General features: G+C 40.6%; 1 protein-coding gene across 3 annotated transcripts in view; it reads right to left on the bottom strand.

The window, feature by feature from the left end:
• rho-5 (rhomboid-5) overlaps positions 1–24939 on the bottom strand; it is a 670560-nt gene that overhangs the window by 53809 nt on the left and 591812 nt on the right. For all 3 annotated transcript variants that reach the window (XM_083125574.1, XM_083125572.1, XM_083125573.1), the window contains one exon: positions 7318–7464. In XM_083125574.1, the coding sequence (XP_082981700.1) occupies positions 7318–7464 (147 nt within the window). The remainder of the gene's footprint in view (positions 1–7317; positions 7465–24939) is intronic.

Genomic DNA, 24939 nt, shown 5'->3' with positions numbered 1-24939 from the left:
AAAGTTTCATGAGTTGGAATAATGGAAAACGTTCCCACGGTCCATAAAATGTCACCAACGCAGAGAGAGAGGGCGCTAGCCGACCGATGGGTAATTCCCAGCGACTTCTACCCTTTACCTACTCTGGCTTTCAGCCAACGTACCAGTAACCCCCCACCCTCTCTAGCCCCCCTTTCTCTGTCGTTAACGCCGATTACGGTCCTTCAGGCTGTTCTCCGCAATTCGAACACGCTGAGAAGTCGAACAAATGATTCCCAGAACTTCCTTTCCCCCCCTGATTTACTCACGGATTAGTTTTCAGTATTTCGGAATTAAACAGAGGAAACTCGTGGACGTTCTTTTGCGAACGTGAAAGCCGTACATGACAACTGTTGCTGCAATAAGACCCACTGCAGCCCCGGAGGAGGATAAGTCGATCGGAATTTATGAGATGTGCAACACGATTCTGCTCCGATGGTGGTGTTCAAACGTTCAGAGAGAAACTGAGTCCTTTTGTTACGTAGGGCAAGAGGATGTTACGCACCCACATAAATTACTAATTCAGTGTTGAATATGTTAATAATATAAGAAGAAATACCTACTTGTGTGCAGTAGAGCTCAAATATTTTCTGCCAAAACTTTGGATGCATATGTTGCATCTAAATAAAAAATATAGCTCCTACATTATATTACTTCCCTACTAAAAATAATCCTAAACTTTGACTTTTGTTCAAAATTGAATTCAATTTTGGCCTTAGTTTTCAGCTATAAGATGATGTAAAAAGGCACAGAACATAAAACAATGCTTGAAATGTACTGAAAACAATGTTGTTTACCACAGCTTTCTATCATTTTTCTTTTTATTTATTTATTTACTCAGAGTTTCACATACAGTCTTATTTGGCCATTTTACACTGAAACAACATAAAGTAGAAACAAAAAATAACAAAAGATAAAAACAATAACAAGATGGGACAGATTTACATGTTCTTGGTCAGTAATATACAAAAATTACGTTCTGGAAGGAAAATATCTACATTGAGGGGACGTTTGTTGTAGAGCCTGTAAAACAAGGAGCGTTGTAGAAGGGATAGCCTAGTGGTTGGGTTGTGGAAGAGTTGCAGGTTGCGCGTTTGCTTTTGGGGTACCCTAAGTGTCAATTCACTGATTAGGAGATTTGTTCTGATTTTGCCATTTATTATCTTGAAAAATTTCATGTCAGCTAGATCACGACGAAAGGATGGAGTGTGAATATTCAGAGCAGCCATGGTGTCTGATTTGGATACATGTCGAAAGGAAGGTATTCCATGGCGAACAATTGCAAGAAAGAAACTGAGAACAGAATCTATTCTGGTGAGATTGGCTTTTGAGGCCATTGCCCAAATTGGGGAACAGTATTCAAGGATGGGTGAGATGAAAGATTTAAAGAATAAAGCAAGAGATGATGGGTTTTGAATTTCGCTAAATCTGTATAGAAGACCGAGAAGGCGCATGGCTTTTTTAGTGGTAGCTATAATATGATAATTACAAGTGAGATCTAGGTCCTTTTGGGTGGAGACGAGCTATCATAATTATCGCAACTGTCTGCAAAGGCCAAAAATACCCGAAGTCATGGAAAATACAAATATGGCCAGCATTTTTAAACAAAGTCAAGTTTTAGAAAAATAATACCGGCTTCGAACTACCCCTGCATATATTGCATATATGTTAAAACAACAAACATATTGAAAATTTTAATTGGTCAAGCAACTAGTGCTGCAACATTCGGTATGGACTGACCCATATCCATTCTGGACAAAAATTCTACTCCTAGTACAATTTCTATGAACTCAAAATGGATTAACATCATAGTAATGCTTCTCCCACTTATTCAACATTTCTAATAATATTATGTGATCTCACATTAGTGGTAATTTGTTAGTGTTTTAGGACCATTTGTCAAAAATATAGCTGTATGCCAGTGAAAAATTGGTTCATACACTTTACTAAAAGCTGTGATATTTTTACTATGAAAAATATTACCTCCATGATTTTTTTTAATATTGTTTGACATGTATTGATTATGCTGCGCAACAATTTTCATTGTGATAAAACCTGCGACTCCCTATCAAACAATTACCTGAAATAGAGTGTTTTTTTCATCACAACATATTACTTTACTAAAAGATTTTTCTACTTTCTGAGTAGGTAAGAGTGGTACTATAGTCATTTTCTGTTAGGACTCTTCTTCTCCTCTCCAAGAATACCTAAATAATCAAAATACTCAACATACTTTCCGAGATATTACATGTTTTGGGTCACATGGTGCGTTCGTTCGTCCACCCAATTTCTGAAATTCTTCCAATTTTTAAAAAATTCGTAACTTTCAAAATATTAGATTGGACAAGTCTAATATTACATATTTGTCATATTGGACCAAGCATCTATCAGTAAAAAAATATGAATCAAATCCATGACTATGAAGCAACTTTTTGTCTTTCAATTGGGTGATTTCACGTGGAATGACCCAGAGGGAAAAAAGGTAAACCAACAAAAGCGCCAAAGAATAATAAATATACTGGAAAAGGAATTTTAAACGTAATAATGAACATTGGGGTAAAAAAACCACTAAACCTCGTAAGCGAAAAAATAATAATGAATAAACTTTAAACGAATCAAACGTAATGATGAACAATGGGAGAAAATTACATGGTGTGAATGGGAAAAGGTTAAAAAAAACTTTTTAAAACGCCAAAGAATAATAAATAAATGTAAAAATGAACATTGGAAAATAATTTCCAGCCGGCCCCCGTGGCGGAGTGCCTATCACATCGCGCAACGACGCAAGGGGTTCTGGGTTCGAATCCTGGCCTGAGCATAGATGTTTGTGTGTGTCCATTCATCACTCATTTTCGGAAATTAGCCAAAAGCGGCACAAAAGGCGAAGTAAAATAAAGCAAATCAATAAACAATAATAAAAGAATTTCCTAGAAGTGACTGTGAAAAGGGGGAAAACGCTAAACCAAATAAGAGCCAAAGATTAATGAATATACAAGAAGAGAATGTACCAAAGGCACGAAAATAAATTCATGTTACAAACCGTTCTCCTTCGTAGGAGGAAAAAATGGTTGCACGAAGCAGTGCGAGAAGATAAAGATTTCTTTCTTCGTTTGCAGAAGACGAAGGGAGGAGCGGAGAGATAAGAGCGGAAAAATGAGAGAACTTGGCATAGCAGAAGATGGGGAAGAGGTGGGCCTATGATGGATGTGGCTCTTCATCGCAAAGAGCCCGGATCTACGCTACATTTAGCCGGAGGAGGTTGAGACGGAACCTTCCCTCCCTGTCCAGCAACACCGACGCACGGGATTTCTCACCCAAACAGCGGCGTCTGCCAACAGCCATCACCCAGGAGAAGGAAAGGAACATCCATCCTGTTCTATGGCGCGAAAAGACACCCTAGGAACGAAAACACATTTTATTGTCGTGGAATATGCAAGCATCGTTCGTGCTGTTTCCAAACATCTAGTATCCTGAGACACACGCAACCCGATACGTAAGAGTTGAGCGGGTTGTCGAGAGTACAGGATATCCATCTGAAGTTTAACGGGAGGGCATTCTGAAGGGACATATTCACATGTTGCATGCTTGCACATACCAAAAAAACAAATCCTGTTGATTTTTGTTGCGTTTTTCCACTAGCGTGAAAATTCCAGAAACAAAGATAAGGAGAACAATATTTTCCTTCCTGCTGCAAGCGTGTCTTTACGTAGTCTTATCAAAAAATTCCCGGAATGGCTTGCTGTGTGTCTAAAATAAAGAGATGACGCAAACGTGTTACAGGGTGTTTCATATAAAACTGACACATTTCATTATAAATGTATTTGAACAAGTATGAACTAGCAACAAGCTATTACATCTGAAATGTAGCATGGATATGGGAATTTCATAACCTTTACATTATATGCTACAAATGTCCCCCTCCCCTTTCCATGAAGTTACAGCTGGACACGTCGTTCCATGTTCCTAGTCGTTCGTTGGATCATGTTGTTGTCACCACCGGTGACTTAGATTCTAATGTTCTCCTTCAATTCGTCAAATGTCCGAGGTCGTGTATCGTACACTATTTCCTTAAGATACCGCCACAAAAAGAAGTATTGGGATGTTAAATCAGGTAATATTGGTGGCCATACGTTTGAGAACATTATTCGGTCTTTAAAGAAACTTTGGATCAGCGCCAAGATGAATCACTCTGTACGTGGCGTGGCTGAGTCATGTGTGAGAGAGAGTCTGCTGAGTGAATCCTGCACCGTGCGTGAGGTGGATTGTCGTAATGCATAGTTCCGGCGGAAAAACACGTCTCATTAGTACCTCAGCCACCTTACTCGCCAGACCTGACCATTTGCTACTTTCACGATGGCGCTCCACAGCAAATGTTTCCAGGCGATCGAAGACATCAGAGCGAATACGGAAGCTACTTTGCAGTCAGTTCAAAAAAGAGACGTCTCGAAATGCTCTCAGCAGTGAAAGAGGAACGTTTCTTTGCATACGTCTTGTGGAGGAATTCGAGATATTTTTGATAATACCTCGCATATACTTTAAAAGGAAAAATAAACTTTCCAGGCGAGAAGAAGGAGAAATACTTTGAAATTGGAAAGTTTAGGTGTTCTCGGGATGTTTTGTGGAGTCCCTGCTTCCTTCTTCGTTTCACCCTGTTCATTTTGGTTACAATAAGTTTCAAAATGCCACCTTGAACGTTAGAGTTCTTTATTATCCCTTAGTCGGACATCCAAAATAATTATCCCACCAAAAGTTCCACAATGAAAATATAATTTTCTTTTACCTTTGCACATGTGCATTATTGTCGACAAAAATATGTCAGTTGCATGGGCGTCGGGAGGGGGGCTCGAACGGGTCGGTCGACCCCCCCCCCCGAAAATGACATCCTTAATTTAAAGATACAAGAACGCCGAAAGCTTGTTGCTCTTTTTGTTAAGAATATAAATAAAGTTAATTTTGTTAGTATTCGAACAGAATAATCAAAGTAAAAATGCAGGTCCATTGAGTGAAAAATACACAGAAACAAGGTTATATTCTACCATTTCATCCAAAGAACAAATGGTTTCACAGTTTTCAAAATTCTAATAATTACAGTTATAGGTGAGATGTCACACAACAAACTTTATGAAAAAAAAAATCCCCCTAACATTTAAAGCCTTTTCTTGAACTAGATGTGCAAAAGTTAATATCAAAATGATTTTCAGATACAAACTGCATAAAATGCCAAATAAATAATGGAAAATAGTTGTGCAGGTATTCACTCGTTTGGTGGATCGAGTCTCCCCATTTACATAATAATAACAATAATTATTATTATTTCGAATAACATTTATTTTTATTGGTTTATAATATTTATTATTGTATAATAACATTTATTACCGTGGTAATAATACTTATTATTTTTCAACTATTCAACTTTTATCATTTGCCCGACTCCCCCTGCAAAAATTTCTGGCGATGCCCATGGTCAGTTGGCAACAAATAGCACACCCTGTGTATAAAACATGGATAATGATATGACAATAGAAAGAACTGTACTGCGCATGCGCTAAGTTCTGCGGTACACAAATCCCATGGTATTGATATCATGGGTTTGTTAGAGTTCAAATTTGTTTAATTTGCTCCAAACGTTTCTAGAAACACACAGAATGTATGCGCGCATATGTTTGTTCATACGACCCTTAAAGTAAATAATGCAGAAAACTACAATCAATGATGAAAAGCGTACAGAGAAAAAATGAATACAATGAGAGATTAACTTTTTTTGTTTGCATTTCCACGTTGCACGAGCATAGAGACGAATTGAATTAATTAAAAAATGCAATGTGGAAAGTATCTCGTTCTCGACAGGTACCTGGATGTTAAGGTGACCGGAGCGCGGTGCTCATCATATCACCTCCACTATACCCGATTTCAAGCATGGCTCCTTCTTAGGTTTATTAAAATTTACAAGTTAACCTTTGTTAACCTCCTGGGACCTGAAGAGCAAATTAATAAAGAGTAATATTTTGTGTTTTTTGTATTATTTGGTTCTGATACCCATATCAACCGCAGGTCAAGTTCCGGTTAGCCTATCTGTGCATAAATTGGATTTAAGGTGAAGAGTGAAAGTTTCGCAACGGATGTGAATTTCAATATCGTCGGAATCGGTAATGCAACTAAAAATAACCCCACCCCGACTATACAAGAGAGTATGAATTTCTAACCATGTTGCAAGTGGAAGATGTTTTTCAAGTTGATTATTAAGCTAGAAACGATGTTTGAAAAATATGATGAATAAGTAATTTCAGAATCGGAAGTTTTGGACTTTTCCGGCGACAAATAAAATCTTCAACGTGACCTCTTTCCGTTCATGTGTTTTTCTACGTCATCGGAAGTTTGATATTACCAAGAGAACAAGTAAAATAATACTCCCATAAGCGTAATGCTAAGATATCTCCCCCTCTCATACAACCACTCAGCGCACATAACTCTCTCCAACTCCACGCAGGAAAATGTCGGTGGGGGAGGGACGTTTTAGGGTATTTCCACTGAAACTGTTCCTCCTGGCCTTAAATAACTATGTTAACTAGTACAAATTAAATACTTTGATTACTAAAGTGACCATTGAAGTAATTCTTTAATAATCCACCCCCACACAATTCATAAACACTCACCAGAAACAGTATGGGAGGGGCGACATTTTCATGCTGGCACGGCAATGTTCAACAACATAGCATAGATGCATATCACATGATCTGGGAGCTCATCTTGCACCATGATTTTATTTTGGACAATGCTAAAACACAAGCACAACAGAAAAAATCAAAGTTTCAGCTATACAAAAACCGTACTGGTACAGTGAGATCCATAAGTATTGCTCAGCAAATTGTCCATGACTATTTTCGTTGGTTTTTATCTTCATCCTACGTATTTTTAAGGACTGTATTTTTACGTATACTGCTTCAGAGGTTGTAAGCAGATTGTTTGGTGTTTTGTGTCAGTTCTTGAAGCTCTCATTGCATAAAACAAGGAGAGTAAACGTGGCGATGGACAATTTGCTTGGTAATACTTATGGTTCCCACTGTACACCCAACGGCGAAAGAAACAGTAGGCGAATTGTCCACCACCATTTTCATTCGGTCTGAATTACACAGTGTGATTACAATGAATTGAAATAATGACGTCAATAAGCAGAGAACAATGGTTTCGAACCAACATAGTTTCATTCCTTAAAACAACACAGGATGTAGAATAAAAATGTAATGAAAATAGCGGTGGACAATTTGCTTACCATTACCTTTGCCGTTGACTTGCACTTACCGTTACTACATATGCAAGGCCACCCATGGTCATACTGGCCACCGATTCTTTCCGTCGAACCGGTGGCTCCGCCCAGCGGGTTTGTCCGGAAGCTCCATCGGGCACATCACTCGGAAGGCGGTCGGGTCGGGCGTAAGGATCCCGGATCTGCAAATTGAAAAATAAATCCGTTGTAATCCTGCCTTTTTCAGTGTAAAAATTGCGTTACAGCACTATAAATTAAAAATAAAAGGGAAAACGAACCAAGATATATGAATATATTTGTTTCATTTATAATATTTTGTGGCAATGTTTGCACAAACTTTAAAGACACAGATTAGAAAGTGACGCCATGTCATCAAAGTTCGAAAATTATTTAAAACCAACAAAGGACTCATGTAAAGTTGGTGAATGAGATAAAAATTTACCCGATTATACACAGAAACATTTAACCAAATATTAGAAATGTTTTTTTTTGTTGGTACGTCCTTTTTTGTTTAAGAGTAACACGCTTATACAGAAGGTTGTTTCACGTTGATGGTAACGATTTCGATCACCAGGGAGCAGCACGTAGGCACAGCACATAGCAGCCAGAGCCAGTAAGACGAAAGTACTGTGTGTTGACTTTCAAAGACGATGGTTGGTGTGTGAGTGAGTGTTTATATGGTACCAAAAATTCCAGTCTTTTGGGAGGGGTACATCTGTGCCTTTTCCGACGTTGGTTATAGTTATAGCCAGATAATTAAACAGTGCCACATGAAAGCATTCCATGTGTCAAAGAAGGGCATCAATGCAGTGTTGAATTGCCATAAAGCCTGCACTGTACCTGTTGCTGAAACCAGTCAAAGTGAGCTTCGGACATATCGGAAGCCCAAGCGTTCCTCCTATGGTGTGCGGAAAGTGAGATCCTTGGTGTGATGTGAAAACCCTGCAACGCAAAGAGTGATTGCACAGGCAGTGCAATGTTTCCCTGCAACTGTAAATTTCATCATAGCCCAAGATTTACAACTTGTGCGGAAGCACAAGCCTCAAGTTCATAAGTTGCGTGCCTCACATGTCCAGGAGAGGAAGACCAAAAGTCGGAAGCTCTACGAACGCCATCTGGCAGGGGACCGCTGGAAGTATGTGGTGTCCCTGGATGAAGCATGGGTGTATCTGTCGGGATGTGGTAATAAAAGGGCCATCTACTATCGTCCACGTGATGCAAGAGGTCGATCTGAGTGGGTACGTGAATGTGCTGAAAGTTTTCCACTTGGGTTCATGGTTGTTGGTGGTTACTGCCATAACGGCAAACTTCCACTGCGCAGAGTGAGAAAAAAGGCTAAAATAAATGCAGCCTATTACCAGACAAATATTTTGGAACCACTTTACAGACATGATATTCCTTCTCTCTATGGCAGCGACACATCTCGTGTTGTCATCCACCAGGACAAGGCTTCCAGTCATACGGCAAAGTCCACGCAGGCATACATGGATCGGATGGCACGTGAAACGGGCATTGATGCAATCCCCTTTACAGACATCCCTGTGAAATCCCCCGATGCCTCTTCCATGGATTTTTGTGGGTTTCCGTTGTTGAAAGGAGCCTTGGGAAGCAGACGGCCCCGCACAATTGAGGGTCTTTGGAAAGCTTGTCAGGAGGAATATGATCGTTTGGACCAATGTGTTCTTCAACGCAGTCTCCTCCAATGGAAACTCCGCTGCAGGGCCATTGTTGCAAGGCAGGGGTATCACGTGGAGCAACACCGCTCGTGGCGTCACAGTTTTTCTTAATGTGAGGTGGGTTCTAACTTTGTTACCATGGACGTGAAACGACCTTCTGTAATTGAAGAATAAAGAAAATGTGCATTTGTCTAACAAACATTGCAAATATGTGTGTGTTTTATGTGGTATAGAATTTGGTAAATATGATTTAGTTACAGTGTTCAGAATGTATGGCTTAGCTATGGGCTCATATACAAATGATAATATACAGGGTGGTGCAAAAAAAGGTAACTGAAATTCTGAAACACGCACTAATTCATTTGTCTGCTACTTCTTTGTTCACGGATTGTTGTCTAAACATGCCACAATATACTTTGGAACAACCACCTCCACAAACTATACACGAGCTTCGCACAAACATTGAATCAGTTCTCTCTGACATAACGCCCGAACAGTGCTCTGGAATGGTTTCCAGAATAACCGAACACATGGAATATGTTATTCAAAAGGAAGGAGGACATGTAGAACATGTAATTGTACGGTAGAGAGTTGTAACTTGAATAGTAGAGTGTATAAATTCATATAACACAAAGTAAAATTTCGGATACCTTTTCTTTACACCACTCTGTACTTGCAAAAACTTGGGAGTCCCAACAAACATGAACACTAAACACTTTTCCACACTAGAAGTCATAAACAGTGAAAACCACGAAAAGGATGGTTTTAGATGGTTTAGAGGGTCCGTCTATCTATCTATCTGTCCATCCTGTCAATTCATGGAAGTCCCAAGTATCAAGTGAAACGACAAACAACCAACTAGTACGTTCTAGTTGATTAATTGTTTTTACTAAGCTTTTCTTTCACTTTCGTCTAATGGCGAACATGTGATACGATGAAATGGGTGAAAGGACAGTCACAAACATGCAACACAAACCCGTGAGACCAGACGCCCGAATCCCGTTTCCAGGCTCAAGAACGACGCCAGAGGTCATGGGTTCGAATCCCGGCCTGGGTGTTCGTCGTGAGCGTCCCTTCATCATATCATCATTCACCATCTTCGCGATTAGCCAAAAGGCAGAAAAGCGAAGTTAAATAAATCAATCGAGAAGGGCATCCCCGATGGCGTAATGGTAACGTCGTCGCCTTGTAATCAATGGGTTCGACAGCCGGTAGAGGCACATAGTGGTTCGGATTCCACTTTTAAACTGTAGGTCCAGTCCCGATTAGCCTTACTGTGCACAAAGCGGACTTAACAACCACAATTCAAACAATTTATTCAATTCGAAACTAGAGATGAGAATGGTTTGATTGAGTTGGTGTTTTAAGTCCGCTTTGTGCACAGTAAAGCTAATCGGGACTGGAAATACAGTTTAAAGTGGGATCCGAACCGCTATGTGCCTCCAGCGGGTATCGAACCCGGGACCCCTTGATTACAAGGTGTCGTTGCTATCCCTGCGGCATCGGGAGACCCCAAAAGATGAGAATGGGACAGAGTTTCAGAAATCGAGAATGATTTAGGTGCTTGTAACCGAGACGAGACGGGAAATGAGGCGGGCATCTCGTCAGCACTACCCCTCTCTGTCACTCACCCCCTTCCCTGCCTTGACACTCATCTGCAGCGACAACGCTCGCAGCAGAAGAGGCGAGGAAATTCGACACTTGACAACAACGTGGGCCTTGCGATCGAACGAAGAGCGGGACAAAGATACGGCGCTCCAAAAAAAGATAAGATACGAGAAAAGATCTCCCGGTGCAGCGTGGAAACTGAATTTACCGTCGCGAGAGACGCCACTCGGAGACGCTTAATAGGCCGTAACGCTGCACGAGCGTCGGGCAAGTGATGTGATGAAGTAATGGGTACCGTCTTCCCTGGTTGGCAAATGCGTCCCGCAGGAACATTCGGGAGGAGGGGATGCTGAGGGAACGACGGATAATTAAGAGAGTTGCTTCTCCAGAGAGAGAGAGAGCGAATGAGGCCACAGAAAAACACACACACACACACACACACACACACACAAAAAACGCCGAAGGTCTCCGAGTTAATTGGAAAAAATTGAAGGTGGTGCAAGAGGATCATTGAACCCGCAGAAGCAAAAACGGTCGTACGCTCAAAGAATTATAGTGGTGCTTCTCCTAAGTTAGTACACTCGAGTTGAGTTGGTGGTTTAAGATGCACTTTATGCACAGAAAGGCTAATTGTGACTGGACATACAGTTTAAAGTGGAATCCGAACCACTATGTGCCTCCACCGGGTATCGAACCCGGGACCCCTTGATTACAAGGCGACGACGCTAGCACTGCGCCATCTGGGAGGCCCGGTTAGTATACTAGTCTTTCCTGTTGTGCGATTGTCGACCTCAGTGGCGGACTGGTTAGCACAGCGCACTACGTGTCCCTTCATCAGTTTCATCATATCGCCGTTCATCTTCATCCTCATTGTCGCGATTAGCCAAAAGTGGAAGGAAAGCGATGATAAATAACAATAATGAAAAAAAAGTGTTGTACAATTGCGTGGACAAAACATATGCTAGTGCAGTGGTTCCCAAAGGGGCACCGCGAAATGTTCCAATATGTGCTTACTTAGTACCGTGTGAATTAAGCTTACTTCTTTGGAGGAGGATGCCAATCAGTGGCGGATTTATAATTTTACTTCGGGGGTAGATTTTTTTTAAGGGTATGCAAATTTGTATACGTTACCAGCCAGTAAAATAAACCGAGGGGGATATAAAACATCTCTGACAGGGATTAAATTAAATTTATTTTGCCGGGGATAATATTTTTGTTGCGGGGGGGAAGGTGAATTCCCGGCATCCCCCACATGAATTCGCACAATGCTTTTTACATATAAAATGTTTCTGAATTTGAAATATGTGTTGGTTTTGTGACTTAAGGCAAGCAACCTAACCACAATAAGTGAGCGTTACAAGTGTTAGAAAGGTCTACATTCTGACTTGGATGCCGTGGAAAAATCTTGAAACACTAGAGTTGACGAGCTGTATCTTTGCGGGTGGCCTTGGCTACTCCGCGCAGAGAGTGAGAGAGATACGTTTATGTAGTTGCCACCTAATCGCCCTTTGGGTGGTCGACAGCAAGAACAGAACGCAAGGATAATGACGCGCAGCCGGTAGCTCCTCCCCCTTGCTACTGCGCAGCCGTGCTTGGGCAGGGTTCACCCGCAAAGATAAGCTCGTCAACTCTAAGGGTGCCGTGAAACCAAAATGTTTGGGAACCCCCGTGCTAGTGTGAAGGAGGTGCTTAGTAAAAGTTGATAAGTTCAATATGAAATCATGGAAAATTATTTTTGAAACTAGGCAACCAGGGATGGTATCGATACGAAAGGTTGTGCCATCAATTTCCTGTCAGTGCAGAGAAGCTAACCAAACACTCAACCATTTATTTTTCGAATGTCCCTTAAGGCAACAACACCGAGAGTCTTTATATAAAAACTTACACAACACGCACAGGTTCCGTTTTCGATAACCTTATCTATCTGCAGTTATTTGGATACTCACGAGGCGTCGATACCCGGTCTAGGCAAATGGCACAGTGATTCAAATCCCACTTCTAACTGTATGTCCCAGTCCCGATTAGCCTTTCTGTGCATAAAGTGGACTTAAAAACAACAATCCAAACAAACAAGACAGACAGTGTAGCCAGTACTTACAAAAGACTGAAATCGTGTAGTGCACGCGGAAACTTCTCGTCCGGGAATAGCGTAGTGTCCTCCACGTTAAACTTGCACGTGGCTGCTCGAAAAATGATTTCCAGAACGCCATATTTGCATTCAGGAAAAAGGGCGGAGGGTTTCGTCTTCGCTAATAATTCCTTCCGATTCGCCAACCTTCTGAGAGAACCCAATTCGATGGAAAAGAACAGGAACGTGTATTCTTCCGCGAGTCTGTTTCTTTCCATTTTTCATCTTCCGAATGGCCGGGCGCCCCTCTCGGGAGAGACTGACGGTGGATACACTCTCTTCCAGATACCGAGCTTCACCACTCAGCTAACAACAATGCCTGTCTCCTCCAGTTCCTTTTCTATTCTTTTTCTCCCTCGCTTTTCGCCCTGTCTTATTTGCCAACTTGAACCCAACGTCTGCTAAGAAGCTCCCTTGAAGTTTGCATCAGAATGGAAACTCCAGAATAAAGCACGAACGGAACAGTAGCAAACTTCAGGCCCAACGAACAGGAAGGAATAGAATGCATGCAATATCACATATATAGAGAATACATGCAGCATCACACACACACACAGGGTGATTCAAAAGTCCGGCACCACAGAACAACTCCGTTATTAGTGCAGATAGCGAAAAATGGAAATAGGGGAAAGTTGTTGGAAATATGTGGTTTTCAATCTAATGTGCTTGTATTTTCAATGTAGAATGCACTGTTGTGGCTGTACACTGGCTTTTTAGTTTATAACAATAACCGTGCTTGAGGGGCAGGGCCTATTTACCGACTGCTGCCCTCACACCCACATGCCTCAGCAGAGGTGGGCGATCATCCAATCGGTTACGGAGTGACGTGTGGTCAGCACGACGAACCGCCCAGTCGTCGTTGTGGGTTTCCATGACCGGGTTACGCTACTCATTCGTAGCGAGTCCCTCACGATGGTGGGTGGCCGCCGGTCCAATACGCAGACCGAAATCTCAGGAGAAAAGTTGTGACGCTTCCTCCACTAGGAGACTCGAAGCAGCGCGCGTCCCGTAGCCTCACCCCTTAGATCACACGGCCATATTCCGAAAACAAGTGTCTCATAAACATCGACTATGGAAAAAGTTGTATCTCTCTGCGTATATAGTTGAATTTAAACGATAAAAATTGTATGGAATAATTTTTGTACTTATTTTCTTATTCCAATAGTTTACGCTATGAGAGTACAATATTACTGTGTCTTAAGTCCACTTTATGCACAGTAAGGCTGATCGGGGCTGGGCCTACAGTTTAAAGTGAGATCCGGACCACTATGTGCCTTCACCGGGTATCGAACCCGGGACCCTTTGATTACAAGGCTACAACGCTACCACTGCGCCATCGGGGAGGTCCATGTGCTTGAATAAGTACATTTTTAATTTCAATTAATAATAGTACTAATTTAGATGGAAATGATGATGATGCTAATGCATTTTGTTGCACCCCTTCGATACCTCCAACACCACACTTGAACATTGTACAGCACAAGAAGCGAGGAGATGATGTTTTCCAGCAGATTTCCTCTCCCTGTTTGACTGTGACTGTACGAGTTCTCCCATCGCTGCGAGTTACACACGCACGCACGCACACGACACAAGCCACACCACATTAAGGTCAGGTGGTTAGCAATTAGAACAATCAACCGACCAAAAAAGCATTCTGAGGTGTCTATCAATACCCACATTAGCAACAACTCTGAACTCACGACGGGTGTAACGAAAGGGGGCGAGATTGAAACGTGTGCGTCTTTGATAACGTGTCAGCCACCGTTGTCAAGATCAATGAGATTTCTGGGAAAGAGGAACTCACTCTCACTCTATCAGCTTGCGACGTGCTAAATGAAAATTCAACCGTCATTCAGTTCGAATGTCTTTTTGTAAGACACGTTTGAATCACAAGGTTAGACTCATTCCTCAGATTTGTCATGGCATCAAGAAAAGTACAAACTCTGGTTTGATTTGTAGACAAAATGCATAGTTATGGGCCAACGAAACTTAAGTGGTTTAGTACGGTAAAAAACATACCGCGAAAAGTTCCAAATAAAATTACTGGAGCGTCGAGGTTCGTAACGTGTTAGCGGTAACTTCTCCAGGTAGGTTGATCGCGCGACGGGGCCTTATCCCCTGACCACCTCGTTCCCCTGATATCACACCCCTTCAAGGATTTGATATCCGGTTGAGGAACATAGTGGTTCGGATCCAACCTTAAAGTGTAGGTCCTGTCCCAATGCCATGTGGTATGTCTGGAAGATTGGACGGCACAACCCGTTGGACGTAGGAAATAACCACTGGGGGGATAAATCTGGCGAGTAGAGAGGATGATTCAACACACTCACTTGTTTTTGGACTAGAAACACCTAGACAATCATAGCTCGCCGCCCGGTTAATGCATGATGAATAATGCCTTTGCTGTCGTTAAAAAGCACAACATTGTCTTCACCCTTGATTTTTGGAGCTTCTTCTACGTTCTACGACTTGTCGTTTCGTAGGAGGATCGTAGCGAAAATGCCCTGTTTCGTCCTCCACAGCAATGGAATCCATGAAATGTTTGATCCCGCACCTCCTCCATGGCGATAATGTGACGTCATCCCTACACCTCCCTCACGACATGGCGGCATAATTCCTAGCATGCCCATCGCAAGTGCATGAGGTGTTACGAGGTTGTGGATTACGGACCACACTACACCATTAACACGTTAATCCGGAAAGTCTGTTAACATTTTTAACAAAGTGTAACATTGTAAAGGGGAATGTTTTTATTTTCGAATCTAATGTCTGTGAAATAGGGGGGGAAGACTGATATTTGTAATGTAAAAGCTGTTAGGTCCAAAAATAGAATAATAACAATACTTCACAGATAGAATGCACACGTGGGGCAACATAAAATAAGTCTCATTACTTAATTGTCGGACTGTGTAGAATTGAATTTATTAGCAAGCATATAATTTACCTCCTTACGAGTGTCTACTTTCAAGTTTTTTTTTTAAAAAAATGTAATTCTTCTTTACGAATAATAATGAAAGAAAGCTTGAAACGAGGTCGAAATTTTCAGACCAGATAATCTTCCGAGCCAGATCAACTTGCATATCTTCTCACGCAAACATCGCGTCGTAAATATTAACATGACCTATATTAGGCAAACAAAATGCTAACGAGAGGCTACGGCGCATTCATTTATGGCACATTTCCATAATATGGCTCGGTGCATCTCATTCTCCGTTTCAACGATCAAGGGAGAAGGTTTACGATTTGAAAAATAACGTTGAGAAACTGACAACTGAGCAAATTAACTTTTTTCTTTGATGTCTGTGTTTGTGGGGGGGGGGTATGTAAGATACATTGCTATATTCAGGTATGACCGAAGAATAGCGGGTGTTTCGTCAACAATTTTGGGGTTACATGCAAACTATTGAACTTACGTTAATGAAACCAGTCCAGAACGAACAAGGAACTCAATTTTTTGTACACCTAAAGGGTGTCCCAATAAGAGCGACGGATTTAATATGCTTCAGAAAATACTGTATATTTACAAAATGACAAAATTTACATCATTACAACGGGTAAATGTTCCGATTTAAGAATGCCAAGTTTGATTTTCACAACATGTCTTGTGGTCGGGTTGGTAACACTGTTCTTACAAGTTTCTGTATCAGTGATTGGTGCAGCTTAGTGGACGTGGAGCGTTAAACAAAGGAACAACGAGTTTTGATAGAGAAAAATCCTTACAACAATGGCGAGTGTTATGCAGAGAGTGTTAGGAAGCTTCGTGCAATCCTTGGACGTTAAAGTGCGACTAGTGAGAGAGTACATTTCGCAAGTTGGTCAAAAAATTTGAGACAGACATTAAAACAACGCGCTCTCGATATAGTCTGGGGACATATGTCGGCTGTCATCTTTCGTTCTTAAATCGGAACATTTACCCGTTGTAATGATGTAAAATTTTGTGTCATTTTGTAAATATACAGTATTTTCTTAACCATATTAAATCCGTCGCTCTTATTGGGACACCCTTTACAAATGTGCAACATGTGCACCATGGGTGACAAGGCATACATCGACACGGTAGTCTAGTTCTTGCCACACACGCATTAACACGGGCCTGTCGATAGTTAGACATCTGTGAGACGAATACCCTGTACGACACCCCAAAAAAGAAGTCACATGGTGATCTTGCAAACCAAAACATTGCACGAAACACTGCGAGTGATGTGAGTGATTTGAGTGTCGCCTAGCGGCAGGGATGTGAACTCTCAGCTTAACAAAACATACACGCACAAACTGTTTTCGTTCCTCGACCGTTCTGAACTAGTATCATTAACGTAAGTTCAATAGTTTGCTTGTAACCCTTCAATTATTTATGAAACACCCGGTGTATATATACTAAGAAGAAAATACATGTACACATTATATACACACAGGCCGAGACGAATGTGCCCTGAAAGACTGATGTTGCTCGGGATGGGAGCACATGGACAATTGCTTTAGCAGTACACCTTCGGGTTTAGGAATGCCGAGAGTTAATTACTTACACTTTAATAACTGCGTACAAAAGGTGCGATTTAAGTCTGTACACGTTATGCTCTTGTATTAGCACAGAGGAAAAAGTTTTCCCCTACAGCATCCTTTCCAAAGGGTTCCTCTCTGGACCCGATGTGTTTCTTATATCGTGCGGGGCTATTCTGCTTGCTTCCTTTCATCTTTTGTCTTCCAATTCTCTCCCTCGGATTCCCTTCAAGAGAGAAGATCCCTCGCCAGACAATGCCTCCCTTTCTTTCTCTCGCAAACCCACTCGGCCGATCCACCGTGGACCTTTCTTTTTTTCCCCGCGTGACGTCGTCTGCACGGTTAAATAGCATCTTTGTGAACACACGGCTATTCGCTGCCCAACTGCGAAACTTGTCACACTTAGGCAACCAGGAATACAGCAATGTTGTTTTGGGTTGCGTGCGTCAAGGATAAAGCAAATTTGAGTAACGGCATGATGCTGAGCCCCTTTGGGCAGCGGCGTGTCGAGGGAGGTCGGTTGAGGCTCTGGGATTCTTAACCCAAAGGATGGACGTGCTAACAAATGGAAAACATATATGTAGACAGTCCCAAAAGACTCCCTCCCGTTAGGAAAATCACGGACAAACTACCAGGGTTGTTAAAGGTCTGGGAATTTATAAATAGATTCACTTCCGGTCCAGGAGAGAAAATCAGGAAGCGTAAATGGGTTTTGGACCGTAAAGAACCTTTCTATCTGTAAAGTATTTCAATTCGGTCCAGGAACCTTTTATCCGGATCAATTTAAATACGGTCCATTGACTTTTTTCCATCTGAATTTCAATTCGGTCCAAGAACCTTTTATCCGGATAAATTTAAATACGGTCCATGGACCTTTTTTCCAGCTGAATTTCAATTCGGTCCAAGAACCTTTTTCCGGATAAATTTAAATACGGTCCATGGACCTTTTTTCCAGCTGAATTTCAATTCTGTCCAAGAACCTTTTTCCGGATCAATTTAAATACGGTCCATGGACCTTTTTTCCAGCTGAATTTCAATTCGGTCCAAGAACCTTTTTCCGGATAAATTTAAATACGGTCCATGGACCTTTTTTCCAGCTGAATTTCAATTCGGTCCAAGAACCTTTTTCCGGATAAATTTAAATACGGTCCATGGACCTTTTTTCCAGCTGAATTTCAATTCGGTCCAAGAACCTTTTTCCGGATAAATTTAAATACGGTCCATGGACCTTTTTTCCAGCTGAATTTCAATTCTGTCCAAGAACCTTTTTCCGGATAAATTTAAATACGGTCCATGGACTTTTTTCCAGCTGAATTTCAATTCGGTCCAAGAACCTTTTTCCGGATAAATTTAAATACGGTCCATGGACCTTTTTTCCAGCTGAATTTCAATTCGGTCCAAGAACCTTTTTCCGAAAAAATTTAAATACGGTCCATGGACCTTTTTCCAGCTGAATTTCAATTCTGTCCAAGAACCTTTTTCCGGATAAATTTAAATACGGTCCATGGACCTTTTTTCCAGCTGAATTTCAATTCGGTCCAAGAACCTTTTTCCGGATAAATTTAAATACGGTCCATGGACCTTTTTTCCAGCTGAATTTCAATTCGGTCCAAGAACCTTTTATCCGGATAAATTTAAATACGGTCCATGGACCTTTTTTCCAGCTGAATTTCAATTCGGTCCAAGAACCTTTTTCCGGATAAATTTAAATACGGTCCATGGACCTTTTTTCCAGCTGAATTTCAATTCTGTCCAAGAACCTTTTTCCGGATCAATTTAAATACGGTCCATGGACCTTTTTCCAGCTGAATTTCAATTCGGTCCAAGAACCTTTTTCCGGATAAATTTAAATACGGTCCATGGACCTTTTTTCCAGCTGAATTTCAATTCGGTCCAAGAACCTTTTTCCGGATAAATTTAAATACGGTCCATGGACCTTTTTTCCAGCTGAATTTCAATTCTGTCCAAGAACCTTTTTCCGGATCAATTTAAATACTGTCCATGGACCTTTTTTCCAGCTGAATTTCAATTCGGTCCAAGAACCTTTTTCCGGATAAATTTAAATACGGTCCATGGACCTTTTTTCCAGCTGAATTTCAATTCGGTCCAAGAACCTTTTTCCGGATAAATTTAAATACGGTCCATGGACCTTTTTTCCAGCTGAATTTCAATTCTGTCCAAGAACCTTTTTCCGGATCAATTTAAATACGGTCCATGGACCTTTTTTCCAGCTGAATTTCAATTCGGTCCAAGAACCTTTTTCCGGATAAATTTAAATACGGTCCATGGACCTTTTTTCCAGCTGAATTTCAATTCGGTCCAAGAACCTTTTATCCGGATAAATTTAAATACGGTCCATGGACCTTTTTTCCAGCTGAATTTCAATTCGGTCCAAGAACCTTTTTCCGGATAAATTTAAATACGGTCCATGGACCTTTTTTCCAGCTGAATTTCAATTCTGTCCAAGAACCTTTTTCCGGATAAATTTAAATACGGTCCATGGACCTTTTTTCCAGCTGAATTTCAATTCTGTCCAAGAACCTTTTTCCGGATAAATTTAAATACGGTCCATGGACCTTTTTTCCAGCTGAATTTCAATTCGGTCCAAGAACCTTTTTCCGGATAAATTTAAATACGGTCCATGGACCTTATTTCCAGCTGAATTTCAATTCTGTCCAAGAACCTTTTTCCGGATAAATTTAAATACGGTCCATGGACCTTTTTTCCAGCTGAATTTCAATTCTGTCCAAGAACCTTTTATCCGGATAAATTTAAATGCGGTCCTTGGACCTTTTTTCCAGCTGAATTTCAATTCGGTCCAAGAACCTTTTTCCGGATAAATTTAAATACGGTCCATGGACCATTTTTCCAGCTGAATTTCAATTCGGTCCAAGAACCTTTTTCCGGATAAATTTAAATACGGTCCATGGACCTTTTTTCCAGCTGAATTCCAATTCGGTCCAAGAACCTTTTTCCGGATAAATTTAAATACGGTCCATGGACCTTTTTTCCAGCTGAATTTCAATTCGGTCCAAGAACCTTTTTCCGGATAAATTTAAATACGGTCCATGGACCTTTTTTCCAGCTGAATTTCAATTCTGTCCAAGAACCTTTTTCCGGATAAATTTAAATACGGTCCATGGACATTTTTTCCAGCTGAATTTCAATTCTGTCCAAGAACCTTTTATCCGGATAAATTTAAATACGGTCCATGGACCTTTTTTCCAGCTGAATTTCAATTCGGTCCAAGAACCATTTTCCGGATAAATTTCAATACGGTCCATGGACCTTTTTTCCAGCTGAATTTCAATTCGGTCCAAGAACCTTTTCCGGATAAATTTAAATACGGTCCATGGACCTTTTTTCCAGCTGAATTTCAATTCTGTCCAAGAACCTTTTTCCGGATAAATTTAAATACGGTCCGTGGACCTTTTTTCCAGCTGAATTTCAATTCGGTCCAAGAACCTTTTTCCGGATAAATTTAAATACGGTCCATGGACCTTTTTTCCAGCTGAATTTCAATTCTGTCCAAGAACCTTTTTCCGGATAAATTTAAATACGGTCCATCGACCTTTTTTCCAGCTGAATTTCAATTCGGTCCAAGAACCTTTTTCCGGATAAATTTAAATACGGTCCATGGACCTTTTTTCCAGCTGAATTTCAATTCTGTCCAAGAACCTTTTTCCGGATAAATTTAAATACGGTCCATGGACCTTTTTTCCAGCTGAATTTCAATTCTGTCCAAGAACCTTTTTCCGGATAAATTTAAATACGGTCCATGGACCTTTTTCCAGCTGAATTTCAATTCGGTCCAAGAACCTTTTTCCGGATAAATTTAAATACGGTCCATAGACCTTTTTTCCAGCTGAATTTCAATTCGGTCCAAGAACCTTTTTCCGGAAAAAATTTAAATACGGTCCATGGACCTTTTTTCCAGCTGAATTTCAATTCTGTCCAAGAACCTTTTTCCGAAAAAATTTAAATACGGTCCATGGACCTTTTTCCAGCTGAATTTCAATTCTGTCCAAGAACCTTTTTCCGGATAAATTTAAATACGGTCCATGGACCTTTTTTCCAGCTGAATTTCAATTCGGTCCAAGAACCTTTTTCCGGATAAATTTAAATATGGTCCATGGACCTATTTTCCAGCTGAATTTCAATTCGGTCCAAGAACCTTTTTCCGGATAAATTTAAATACGGTCCATGGACCTTTTTTCCAGCTGAATTTCAATTCGGTCCAAGAACCTTTTTCCGGATAAATTTAAATACGGTCCATGGACCTTTTTTCCAGCTGAATTTCAATTCTGTCCAAGAACCTTTTTCCGGATAAATTTAAATACGGTCCATGGACCTTTTTTCCAGCTGAATTTCAATTCTGTCCAAGAACCTTTTATCCGGATAAATTTAAATACGGTCCATGGACCTTTTTTCGAGCTGAATTTCAATTCGGTCTAAGAACCTTTTTCCGGATAAATTTAAATACGGTCCATGGACCTTTTTTCCAGCTGAATTTCCATTCTGTCCAAGAACCTTTTTCCGGATAAATTTAAATACGGTCCATGGACCTTTTTTCCAGCTGAATTTCAATTCGGTCCAAGAACCTTTTATCCGTATAAATTTAAATACCGTCCATGGACCTTTTTTCCAGTTGAATTTCAATTCTGTCCAAGAACCTTTTTCCGGATAAATTTAAATACGGTCCATGGACCTTTTTTCCAGCTGAATTTCAATTCGGTCCAAGAACCTTTTTCCGGATAAATTTAAATACGGTCCATGGACCTTTTTTCCAGCTGAATTTCAATTCTGTCCAAGAACCTTTTTCCGGATAAATTTAAATACGGTCCATGGACCTTTTTTCCAGCTGAATTTCAATTCGATCCAATAACCTTTTATCCGGATAAATTTAAATACGGTCCATGGACCTTTTTTCCAGCTGAATTTCAATTCGGTCCAAGAACCTTTATCCGGATAAATTTAAATACGGTCCATGGACCTTTTTTCCAGCTGAATTTCAATTCTGTCCAAGAACCTTTTTCCGGATAAATTTAAATACGGTCCATGGACCTTTTTACCAGCTGAATTTCAATTCGGTCCAAGAACCTTTTTCCGGATAAATTTAAATACGGTCCATGGACCTTTTTTCCAGCTGAATTTCAATTCGGTCCAAGAACCTTTTTCCGGATCAATTTAAATACGGTCCATGGACCTTTTTTCCAGCTGAATTTCAATTCGGTCCAAGAACCTTTTTCCGGATAAATTTAAATACGGTCCATGGACCTTTTTTCCAGCTGAATTTCAATTCTGTCCAAGAACCTTTTATCCGGATAAATTTAAATACGGTCCATGGACCTTTTTTCCAGCTGAATTTCAATTCTGTCCAAGAACCTTTTTCCGGATAAATTTAAATACGGTCCATGGACCTTTTTTCCAGCTGAATTTCAATTCTGTCCAAGAACCTTTTATCCGGATAAATTTAAATACGGTCCATGGACCTTTTTTCCAGCTGAATTTCAATTCGGTCCAAGAACCTTTTTCCGGATAAATTTAAATACGGTCCATGGACCTTTTTTCCAGCTGAATTTCAATTCTGTCCAAGAACCTTTTATCCGGATAAATTTAAATACGGTCCATGGACCTTTTTTCCAGCTGAATTTCAATTCGGTCCAAGAACCTTTTTCCGGATAAATTTAAATACGGTCCATGGACCTTTTTTCCAGCTGAATTTCAATTCTGTCCAAGAACCTTTTATCCGGATAAATTTAAATACGGTCCATGGACCTTTTTTCCAGCTGAATTTCAATTCTGTCCAAGAACCTTTTATCCGGATAAATTTAAATACGGTCCATGGACCTTTTTTCCAGCTGAATTTCAATTCTGTCCAAGAACCTTTTTCCGGATCAATTTAAATACGGTCCAGGAACCTTTTTGCAACGAAACAATACGCAACTTGGACCGAATTTAAATTACGCGAGAAAAAAAGCTTCCGGTCCTGTAGCGGAACCCAATAGAACCCTTTAGAATTTATGGGTTCTTGGACTTTTAACAGCCCTCCAAACTACTACTATTAGTTAACCACGAGCGTTTACCTGGTAGAACGGTGGCCCGACTCCGTAGGGTAATGGTTGTATAGGCACTAATTCTACACATCATACAATGATAACTAATTACACTAATTATGCATGATAATGGTGAATTTGCAATAATGGGTAAAATACAATATGCTGTGAACAAGAACGATCTCTGAATAGTTCAAGTTTGTACGTGTTACATGTAGTTTCCTTACTACTCCACACACACACACACACACACACACACACACACACACACACACACACACACACACACACACACACACACACACACACACACACACACACACATAATGCTCATTGCCTTGCTCGTTTTATTGTATATATGCATGTATGTGTGTGTGTGTGAATTGAAAAAAATATTCTGATACAGTCAATGACACTTCTGGATTGTAACGATCCAATTGGCTTTCCACGGGATCGTTACAATTCAGAAGTGGCCGCGGTGGCTCAGTCGGTCCAAAAATGTATGAGTATTTTGGAAACTACCTCAGTGTTGTTTAACAATAATTGTATACTTGTGGTGTGAAAGTGTAAACAGGTATTTAATATATGAAGAAACGTATATTTGTATTACAAGTACAACTGCATGTTTACGCCAAAAATCTTGTATCAGATAGCGAAAATGGGACTCTTACTATATTACTTACTATGTTAAAAATTCTATACAATACTTTTAACAGAATTTATGTAAGAAAGCAGATCTATTTTGTATATATGCTGATAAAAGAAAAGTTTGTTAAAAAAAAAAGTCGGTAACGCGTCTGACTACCATGCTAAAGGTCCCGGGTTCGATCCCCGGCCGGTTCAAATCCGGGAACTTTTCTAACGATGGAAGCGGCACCGGCGTCCACCCAGCCTCGAATAACATGGGTACCTGGGGGAAAGACTGGGGGGTAAAGGTGGTCAGGGGCGAGTAGTGTAAAAGTACCTATAACCAGGACGAGAAATGATGAACCCCTCTCAGGCAGATTTGCCTACACTTAAAACTAGCTCAACATGCCTATATGAGCTTTTTGCTCAAGTGTGGTACCCTGTCTAATCCAAGATTTTTGTAAAAATGCCCTCGGGAAGTTCCTGTGAAATGATGAGCCCCCTCAGATTGATTTGTCCACGCTTGCAAAAGGCACTTCTGTCAGATTGTTGTCCATAATCCTGTCAAAAATATGCCCCTCTTGATATTTTTTTTTGCCCACACCTAAAACTAAGCCACCCTCACCCACACCCACCCACATACACACCCACACACACCCCTCACACACACACACACACACACACACACACACACACATATTTACTTCCGGTTTAAGTTTAATTATACACCAGGCTCAACTTGTGCAATATGCAGAAATCTTCTAGAATTGCTCTGTGACTCTCTCATTTCTTACATCATAAACATATGATTTTTCACCTATAAGAATAACACTACATATGGTGTCATCAGGGAGTGTATCGTGGAATTCACAGATAATTTTAATGTTTGTCCTGTCATTAACCACAACTTGTTTTCTTTTTGAAGTGTTGATGACAAACATGGGTCTCTGTGCTTTGAATTCATCTGGTGTGTAATACATGTCAGTATTGCCAGTAATGACCCTTTTGTATGCTGTAAATGCTTCATATAATTTAAGAAAATCATCCTTGGACATGTCTAAATTA

The sequence above is a fragment of the Lepisma saccharinum genome, chromosome 7 (genome assembly GCF_977018435.1).
Source record: "Lepisma saccharinum chromosome 7, izLepSacc3.1, whole genome shotgun sequence".
Lineage (NCBI taxonomy): Eukaryota > Metazoa > Arthropoda > Insecta > Zygentoma > Lepismatidae > Lepisma > Lepisma saccharinum.
Note: the sequence above shows the minus strand (reverse complement) of the source record. Positions and strands in the feature narration are given on the sequence as shown.